The sequence below is a fragment of the Rhodamnia argentea genome, chromosome 3 (genome assembly GCF_020921035.1).
Source record: "Rhodamnia argentea isolate NSW1041297 chromosome 3, ASM2092103v1, whole genome shotgun sequence".
NCBI lineage: Eukaryota > Viridiplantae > Streptophyta > Magnoliopsida > Myrtales > Myrtaceae > Rhodamnia > Rhodamnia argentea.
This window is the reverse complement of record NC_063152.1, coordinates 27038470-27049008: the sequence shown is the minus strand read 5'-3', so window position 1 is coordinate 27049008 and position 10539 is coordinate 27038470. Positions and strand designations below refer to the sequence as shown.

Here is a 10539-nt window from a genome sequence, read left to right as displayed (position 1 = left end):
GCCGGCATCTCCCTCTCCCTCTTGCGACTGTCAACTCGCCTCAGCTCGCGTCAGCTCGCCGCCTTGATCACGCCTCAGCTCGCGCCTCAGCTCGCGTCTCTACTCTTGCCGCGCCGCCTCAAGGTATCGCTCCTCTGCTCCCCCTCCTCTGCTCACGCTTCTGCTCGAGACAAGGGTTTTGGATCTCCCCTGTTGCGCCGCGGTTGAAGACGGGGGTTTTGGATCTCCCCCTCCTCCGCCGAGTCCGCTCACGCCTCTGTTCACCCGCGTTTCAGTATCATCTTGGCCTGCGAATCGCGTACGTCCATCTCACTCCCCCACTTAATTTTACTGTTCTATGCTTATTTGATTCCACCGTTTGAGTGCTATTTCTTCTCTTCTTCACCCCTGAAGCTAAAATGGACTAGTGTGCTATTTTACTGTTCTATGCTTAATTAAGGGGAAAGGGCACTCAACGGCGTCAATGCTCTTGGACTAGTGTGCTATTTTACTGTTCTATGCTTAATTAAGGGGAAAGGGCACTCAACGGCGTCAACGCTCTTGAGGAAGTCCAAACGGGTTAAGAACTTAAGATAAGAAGAAACTAATTTCCTTATTGTATGTTCAATCGGTGTCTTTATCTATTGTGCATATCTCTGGCTATGTTTGATGTCTATTTTGGGGACCAAAACTTATACGTTGAAATTTATAGTCCTTGTAATTACATTTTTGTAGAGTGATATCAACTTATCAAGCATGGACAGCAGTAGCAATGAAGATTTAAATAAACCACTGTGGAGGTTTATTACTAAGTTGGCTAATCATGGAGATGCGGGGGGGAATTGTTCTTGGAAATGCAATTTTTGTGAAAAAGATTTTAAGAGTTCCTATACGAGAATTAGGGCTCATTTGTTGATGATAAGTGGAAGAGGGATTGCAAAATGCGGCAAAGTAGAAAAACAAGATCTTTTGGAGATGGAAAGACTAGATAAGGAGGTCAATGATAGATTACAGAGTAATGCTCCTAGAAATGTGCCTTTGCCACCTTCTAGTTGTAGTAGTGTGCAAATGGATTCAACATTTGACTCTAAGAAAAGGAAAATGGGAAGTGGGAGTGGAAGTGGGAGTGGGAGTGGAGGAGCAATTGAGAAAGCATTCAACATATCTCAACGGGAACATTTAGATCATTTGATTGCTAGGATGTTTTATTCGGCGGGCTTGCCGTTTAACCTAGCAAATAACCCTTACTTTCATGAAGCTTTCACTTATGCCGCTAATCACAACATTGCGGGATATGTACCACCGAAATTTAATTTGTTGAGGACTACTTTATTGCAAAAAGAGAAAGCAAATATTGAGAGCTTGTGTACACCAATTAAAAAAATGTGGAAGGATAAGGGTGTAAGTATCGTGAGTGATGGATGGAGTGACTCACAAAGGAGGCCACTTATTAACTTTATGGCGGTGTCGGATGGAAATCCTATGTTTATAAAATCGGTTGATTGTTCGAATGAAAGGAAGGACATGCATTTCATTTTCAACTTATTGAAAGAAGTAATCATTGAAGTTGGACATGAGAATGTGGTCCAAGTTATTACGGACAATGCTTCAAATTGTAAGGGTGCGGGACAACTCATTGAACAAGAATTTCCGTCCATTGTTTGGACACCTTGTGTGGTGCACACGCTTAATCTAGCTTTGAAGAACATTTGTGCCGCAAAGAATGTGGAGGCCAATGAAGTAGCATACGATGAATGTAATTGGATTACAAAGATTGTTGATGATGTTATGCAAATCAAAAATTTCATCATGAACCATTCGATGAGATTGGCAATATACAACGAGTTTATTCACTTAAAGTTGCTTTCCGTGGCGGATACTCGTTTTGCATCGATGATTGTGATGCTTAAGAGATTCAAGTTGATAAAAAATGGTCTTCAAAACATGGTTATTTGTGAGAAATGGAGTACTTATCGAGATGATAATCAAGGGAGGGCTAGGTTTGTCAAGGAAAAAGTGTTGGATGATCTTTGGTGGGATTCAATAGATTACATACTTTCCTTCACAGCTCCTATTTATGACATGCTTAGAGTTTGCGACACCGACAAGCCTTGTCTTCACTTGGTTTATGACATGTGGGATTTGATGATTGAAAAAGTGAAGAAAGTTATATACATGCATGAAGTGAAAAGGCTACATGAGGAGTCTACGTTTTATGAGGTGGTTCATAAAATTCTTGTGGATCGTTGGACTAGGAACAACACTCCACTTCATTGCTTGGCACATGCCTTAAATCCTAAGTAAGTTCTAAACTTATATTATATTGGTTATTCTTTCTTTAACATATTGATATAATGCTCCTTTTACTTATATATGTTTTGTTAAATAAGGTACTATAGTGATCAATGGCTCGATGAAGATTCTACTCGAGTTTCTCCACACATGGACTATGAGATCAATGAAGAAAGAAAGAAATGTCTTAGGAAATACTTTCCTAATGAGGATGAGCTCTATAAGGTGAGTGTGGAGTATGCAGATTTTGCGTGCAATAGTGGGCGTTTTCAAGACCCTCATTCCATTCGAGATCGGTATTTTATGGAGCCTAAGATGTGGTGGGTTGAACATGGTGCATGTGCACCTATGCTTCAAAAAATAGCCTTCAAGCTTCTTGCACAACCTTCTTCTTCATCTTGTGCCGAGAGAAACTGGAGTACCTACTCCTTTGTGCAATCGGCAAGAAGACATAGGATGACTCCAAGACGTGCAGAAGATTTGGTTTTCATTCATAGCAACCTTCGTCTTCTATCAAGAAAAGACCCACGATATTTAGAAGGAGAGACCAAGATGTGGGATATTGGCGGAGATGCATTTGACACGTTTCAAGATGTTGGGGTGCTTGAAGTTGCAAGTCTTTCACTTGATGAGCCCGATATAGAATCCGTTCTTTTGTCGGGAGGAGCGGATAATGTAGATCCATGACTTCTTGTTATTTTTTATGGTGAAATGGAATTTGTTTTTTGTTTTCCACCTATGGTTAAATGTTAAATTTAAGGTGGAATGTGGATTGCTTTTTTTTTTCCTCCAAGTTTTATGGATTATTGAAATGAAATGTAGTTGAATTCTTCACATGATGTATTTTTTGATCGCAAAGTATGGTTTTACTTTGCCTACACATGATATATTTTGTGAGACCTTTCTAAGGAGGAGATTAATAATAGTTTCGACATCATGATGTATTATTGTTGAAATTATAAAAACAATGATTTATTGTGTATATATAAAAATATACATATAATATAAAACGTGTCCTAGCGTGTCGGAATTTTCTACTTTTTGAGAATTCACGTGTCGGCGTGTCGTGTCGTGTCGTGTCGCGTGTCGTGTCCCGTGTCCGTGTAACATAGGATCGCACTATCAGAACGCAAGTCTTGCTATCACTCTTGTACACTTCCTCTTATCATTTATTACACTATATCAAAAGCGCAACAAGGAAATTTTATCAAGTACTAGCACAATTGATCAACATAGAGATGACAATAACAGAACAAGCTTTCTCTATTTTTCATCCGACCCTTTTTAGCTGCATTGGTCATCTTTATCTAGATATCTTCAATTCTCCCATTAGAGATGCTCTTGAGGAGTTGGGAGTTGATTGGTGCTATCACCGAGGTCTAGATCGCCCATACAACCTATCCTTCAGATGTTACCATGGTTTCCCAAAATGGAGTCTGCTGCTGTTGCGACTTCCTAGAGGTGAACGACAAAGGCAAAGTTAATGGGTTACTAAGCTTACACTTAACAAGGACTCTCTCAAGCCCATAACAATCACAGCTTTAGGATTTTAATTTACTCTATTAAACATGCAAGTTAATTCATTGAGAAGTCGCCACTAATTTAGTATGGATCGATTAAAACCCAAGTAAAATGTGGGAGAACATTTTACTTCTGTGAAGCAGAGATATCATGGATACGACGACTTGATTAAGCTAGATAAATCTAACGCTATTTTGGTATCTTTTATCCTTGTTTTATTATTTTTCTTTTTGGCAAGCAATCTTGGTTAGTTTTAATTCTAAACCATTAAATGCAATATGTTATCATGCTGGTGCGCAGACACAAATTTAACACTCAATAAATCAAAAGCAATAAATAAATTACTAAAAATAAGACGAAAGACCTCGATGCATTGAGCTGAGCAAAGCAAAAGCAGGGCTTTAGCGTCTAACACACTAAGTATAATGCAAGATGTTAATTAAAAACCAAAGAATGATGCATGAACTAAATATGATTTCTAAGTGCAATGTTAATTAGTTCTTTTTGGGAAGTTCTTTTATGGTAAGTATGTTTAAATTTAAATTATGTGAACATGCATTAATGAATAGAATGACATTCTAAATGACATGCAAGTTATATCAAGGATTTAAACTCACCATGTATACTATTCTAATGATATGAGTTAGGTTTAATCATTAGAGACATTATTATGTAACCATGCTAGATTAGTTATTCTTGTGTTTTCTTTTTTAATAAATGAAAGACTAAACTTTAAGACACCACCTAAGTGACTTAAAAAAAAAAGGATTATACGAATAAATTTACTTCACTGCATCATTTTGTTCGCTTACTCAATTAATGTTTATTCTCTCATAGAGATACGTGTTAGACAATATGTATTCTAGTTAAATAAGTTTAACCGATGTTAGAGATCTTTCTGATCAATGGTAACAACCACTTTAATTTATAATATGAAAGAGATGTGCACCTAATATAACGAATTAAAACTTCATCAATAAATAGCGGTCTATTTACGCATTTTGATATTTTGTCAGGTACATGCAATAACAAAGTTCAATATCGTGCATTTGTAATGGACATTTCTATCAATCAAGTGATACTTTTACATTAGTTATTTCAACATAAATATGTCCAATCCCAAGTGATGCTAAATTTTCTCTTGATTCGACGAGTCATCCAAATGTTGATATGATCTGTGTGGTCATAATATACTGTACTTTAGTTGCTTCAATATGGACTTTGAAATGTTTAGACCATTAGGGCTTATTCATCTAGTTTGCCATTTTGATTTCAAGCATTCGGCTCTACAATAAGTATTTTGGCGCTTCAAATTCAACCTAATGTAAAATAATGCAAGAAAATAATTGCCATCCTTCTATTTGATAGCTGCAACGATTAGGGTCTAGGTTCGGAACCTAGACCCTAAAACCGATCCTGTTATAATCGGTTCCAACTTTTTGGAACCTAGAGCCTCTGTTTTTTTTTTTTTTTTTTTTGGGTCCAGTTTCAGGGTCTTCCCAAGAACCTATTTTTCTTTTTTTATTTCATTTTTTAGAAAAATAATATCAGTAGTAATGAAATAATTCAAAGTACAAGATGAATAATAAAACTCACTATCTACCAAAAGCAGCAATCTCTAATATGAGCAATAAAAATTACAATTCACAAAAAATAGGGGAGGTGAGGCGAGCGAGACTAGGATTTTTTTTAACAGTTGATAAAAATTGGTTTCACAATCGGTCCAATTCCTAGGTAGTTGGCATTGAGAACCGGCCTGGTTCCAACTTGTTCCCAAAATTTAGAACCGATTCCCAGACCGGTTTGAATGGGAACCGACTCCCGGACATATTTTTCGGGTGGTCCGATCCGGATTTTGGGTAAACCCGATCCGATTGCACACCCCTAGTCGAAAAGGTGTCTCATTGCTTATCACAAATTAGTATTTATTTTACATTTTGTAGTTCATGTTTCAACTTTTTCTTCGAAGACAATAAATTTTCGTGTGTTCTTATTTTTTCTAATCTCAAAAGATTAGGGGACTAACATATCAAACGGTCAATTGTGAATTTATTCAAAAGGGGTGAATACATTCCATGCACTGATATGGAATTACTCCTAGTACTCGCACCAAATGAGCATGCTCCCTAAAGGAGACTACTAATATTCATGCAATATGATAAAAGCGTGCTGTCCTAAAGTGATCTCCCAATACCTATATTACACTAAAAATATGTCAAATGCATCATAACTTAAATTCGAATAATATGTATGTACGTACGTACGTACGTACGTACGTACGTATGTATGTACACTCATGACCTTTAACATTCCTAAGATGTGATCTTTCACTAAAATTGGAACTTATTTCTGAAACATAATAAATTTCTTGTGCTTCTTCGTCTACCATATTTAGGGCCCAACATATTTAGTGCCCCTTTTTTATCTACTCCAAAATAGCATATCATTATACAGTAAAATAACAAAAAAAAAATGTCTATTAACCACTGCCAACATTCTCCCATAATATTACCTAAACATGCGCTTTTGAACTTGAAATCTTATTCGAGCCCAAAAAAAAATATATACTCCTTGAAATCTTATACTAAGCTAAAAGCGACTTCTCAAGACCACCAAAACCATTAACGGAGCCCAATAAGGATTCGAGGCCCGCTGTTCAGCTCCCTAAAGCTGCTGGAAGCTTATTTGGGCTCTTAATGGGCCCAAGCTCACCTGGAAATGCTCCGCATGACTCCGGCCCAAGGCGGGGAGAGTTCAAGCGTGTCTCGGTTAGAGAGGGAAGAAGAGAGAGGAGATGAGGCCAGAAGAGACCCACCATTAACTTTTTTATTTAATTTCACTGCTGAATGTCTACTAAAAGAAAAGAAGAAGAAGAAGAAGATGGAGCTTGCCTTTTTATAAGATGTTCCTGGGGAATGATCTGATCTGATTTCCAATATTTAATGCATTTTCTTTTTCCGAATTATTGGAGAAAAAATAGTAATTTATGGAGGTAAAAATCTGATCTTATTGAACAAATCTATGGATCTCTTCAATCGATTGATTCCATCTTTAGCAATTTCTTGTGATCGAATTAATTAATCAAAGTTAAATCAGTTAATGCTTGATAGTTTCTTAGAAAAGGTGTCAGCCTCCATTTGTGACTTTTTCAAGATGGGGTAAATCTCGAGTCATGGGGTAATATGCGGATAACACCTTTTTATGCCCAAACTTAGTTATTTAATTTTGTTAATTTCAGCCATTCATAATTTCATTAAAGTTGTAATGACAATTTTTTCATGTTTCATTGTTTTTATTGATCATTGACAATCATCATGCTCCACTGTGTTGCATCTCTCCTTAATAACGAGAATACGTACGATGTTTTCGACTAGGTTGTTTTTTGGCAGTCATCGAGCTTAGTCGGTGATAAAGAGATCACGGTCCGCAATGAGATCACAAGTTTGAGTTATGTTGCAGGCGAATCTCTAGTCAGCTTGTCCCTCGAGCTTTAGCTATGACATTGGAGAGATTTCTGGACTTCCAATTCAGCGGTGGGGCTTTAAAGTGGCCACCCCAGCATTTTATCATATATCAAATGATGGATCCGCCTCGAACATATCTTTCGGGCCCGGGTCGTTTTGACCCTGCATAATGATCACCTCAAAATGCAAAGTGTTGGATATCCACAAGACACAAGCTGTGGAACGTATGGTTGTAAAACACCCGAATTCCCTCGAGAAACATCAACTTTATGGTTATATCCCAATTCTAAAAAGAGAGATCGAATTTACGTTTTGAAAGACAGAAAAGGAGAGAGTTGCATTCAATATTTCACTAATACGATAAATCTAAGTTGAAAGGTATAATTACATTAATAAGTGCTTCAATAACACAGCATTCTGCATGGCAAATAAAAAAATAAGTCATAAATATTTCATTACTCTATAATATAAATAAAATTGAAATTGCATCACGCACGTATAATATAGTTTTTGTACAGAATCATCTTTTCATTAATGAAGAGCGACCTAAGCATATACTAGGAGCACATCAAAAGAATACGTGTTTTCTACGGAAAAATATTTGGATTAAAAATTTGGCATTACTCCAATGAAAAAAAAAATAAAGCTTAAAATTAAGATTAGCATGTTTTAAAGCATTGAAAATAAAAACGTTTATGGTGTTTCCAATCTTCTTTACAATTTACCTTTATCATTTGTATAGATGCAATAACCATGAGATACAATGTTTGAAATCAGTTTAGGAATTTTCCGTTTATATATCGTTCTTTTGTAATTATAAACTAATAAGTTTTAAGTTAACTAATACAGTTGTGTCTTCTTTGTAAGAATAATACTTTTTGGTAAAATGGTATATCCATTCATAAGTGAGTTTCAGATTTTCTTGATAAAATGGTCGTTATTTATGGAAAGCATAATTTCTTGCTCGTGGTTACCCATATTTAATTAATATAGACTAATTTATTTTTTTGTATTTATTTATTTACTAGCTTAGACAATATTAATTTTCTCATTCGGAGACATATCGGGCCATATGTATGCCGGATGAAGGACTTTAAATGTTGTGGATGATCTTTCGAATCAATGGTATATGTAACTACAAATTTAATAATAGGAAAGAGATGTAAGCCCGATGTAACAAATTATAACTTTCAGTAGCAAATATTAATTTATCCATGTACTTTGAGGTTTTATCACAAACGTGTATTAGGTACTCTAGATTTTGCAAAATTGCTGGTGATGTTTCCATACATCAAAATCATCGACAATCTAATGGTCTAGATTTTAAATTTCTCAAAGAGTTAATTAATCACCGAGGGCTTGAATATGGTTGTGCTCCTAGAAAAAATCAATTCTAACAAACCCCACCATTGATAATATTTCTTAGTATGGGAATGTGTTACATGCAAATTATGCGAGTCTATCCACAATAATAATGAGAATGACTAGATATTTATAGAGCCATTCATCTTTTGTTGCATGATGCCTTAGCCGACTGAGTTTCTTCTTTCTTACTGGTCCTCAACTGCGCTTCAGAGCAAGATCTTATTGAAAACCTCTTTTAACGTGCTTCTAACAATAATGTCTCAGTCACTCCAACCTTGCATGTGCATAAGTATTGGATCAATAATCTACCATAAAAATATTGTATCCTTCAACTTTTGGTGCTTCACACCTTAACCTAAGTCAATTCTACGCTCTCCTAATAGCCACAATAATTCACTCCTTTCCCTCCTTATGAATTTTTATGTCTGTCTTTGTCCACAATGCAAGACCGGGTGACAACAAATGAAGCCTTTCTCTATTACGACAAATCTTCGATTCTTGCTTGGCTTACTATGCAAAATCGATCGGCCACCAAAGACAGTTTGATTAAGTGGATCATCTCCTCCCTCTGCTGCCCCTCTAATTAATCAAACAAAAATAGGAATCATCAGTATTTTGGATTTCCTTTTCTTTGCATATCTACAAATCTAAACTTCAAATTCACCTCATTGATCGAGCCCCTGAATTGCTTGGGCCTACTCATCTTTTGAAGGAATTGGCTTCCCTTAATTGCTGTTCAAGCTATCTTACTTGCTTACATCTACTGCATGAGGCTTTGTGTCGTTAATGGGGACTGTCTGTTGCCGATTGAGTTCGTGAGCGTTGGTTCTTGTTTTGAGCTCGCCTTGGGTAATACGCGATTACAGAAATTTTCTACTTTGATGACTTTTGTTGCGTAAACTTATCTGAGCATACATGCTTTGAGTGCAAATCATAGGAAAAGTTTTGCTATAATTTAACTGGTCGATTCACATTTTGTGTCAACTCTCTTATCTGAGTCAGGGAATAATTTACCCATATTAACTATCAAGCATACCGTGAAGATCTCGATTGAAATCCTCATATGTTTTCACATATAGGGCACAATGATTACTTGTTCAATTGACATACGCTTATGCGCTTTTTGTTGTCCAGAATCGGATAAAAGTTAATTATTAATCAAGAATATACAAATTGCCCAGTACACTAATATGTGTTTGGGTGGGTAAGTATCTCTTGTTGAAGTTTGTTTGCAAAACAAATAAAAAGCGCCTTTTCTACCTCCCACATAGGATGAAAGGGAAAGCGGAAAACATTTATTAATTAGAAGGCTATTATAGTCTTTAAAATATAGAAATGAGCAAGTGGGCTAAATTTCATTGTATGGGCGTGATCGCACACTTTGCAAGTTTGTGCGGCTGCGCTTACGAATCAACACTAATCAACAATTACATTTATTATTTTTTATTTTTTGAAATTATAATAATAAATTTAACTATTGAGTCCTATCGAAACAAGGCGACTATTCACATAGGAGTTACAATTATTTTTATTAATTTTAATTTCAAATTTTGTTTTGCCTAATAGTTATTCATCATTCTTTCTACCTTTGAAAGGTTGCAAATTGTCGGACAAAGAAGCTTTCAAACATGAAGAGTTGTACCCCAATTAACATTTTTCAGACTTTAAGAGTTGCGTTTTAATTTAACTATTTTATGATACGAAAAGTTGCATTCTTTTTAGATGTGAGAAGTTGTGATACTTTCAGATAAAAGGTCCGTTCATAAAGGTTTTCGCTATATATATATTAACCATTGATTAAGATAAGCCAATAATGGCACAAAGAAGAGATGATATAACATGCTTTCATGGGAAGGCGACACTCCATTTTCAGCAGAAGAACACTTTGAGTGTCAATATTTGTGCACGACGCTCATTT

At 36.0% G+C, this 10539-nt stretch overlaps 1 protein-coding gene across 2 annotated transcripts; it reads left to right on the top strand.

Annotated features, from left to right (window-relative positions):
• The first annotated feature begins 680 nt into the window (after positions 1-680).
• LOC115732504 lies at positions 681-3008 on the top strand. Of its 2 annotated transcripts, none has more exons than XM_048276023.1 (2): positions 681-2279; positions 2379-3008. In XM_048276023.1, the coding sequence occupies exons 1-2, from the start codon at positions 736-738 to the stop codon at positions 2956-2958; spliced, it is 2124 nt and encodes a 707-aa protein (XP_048131980.1). In that variant the 5' UTR covers positions 681-735; the 3' UTR covers positions 2959-3008. The 2 variants fall into 2 exon arrangements, with proteins under 2 accessions (XP_048131980.1, XP_030519018.2); XM_030663158.2 differs by having other exon boundaries at positions 2370-3008.
• Positions 3009-10539: the final 7531 nt, after the last annotated feature.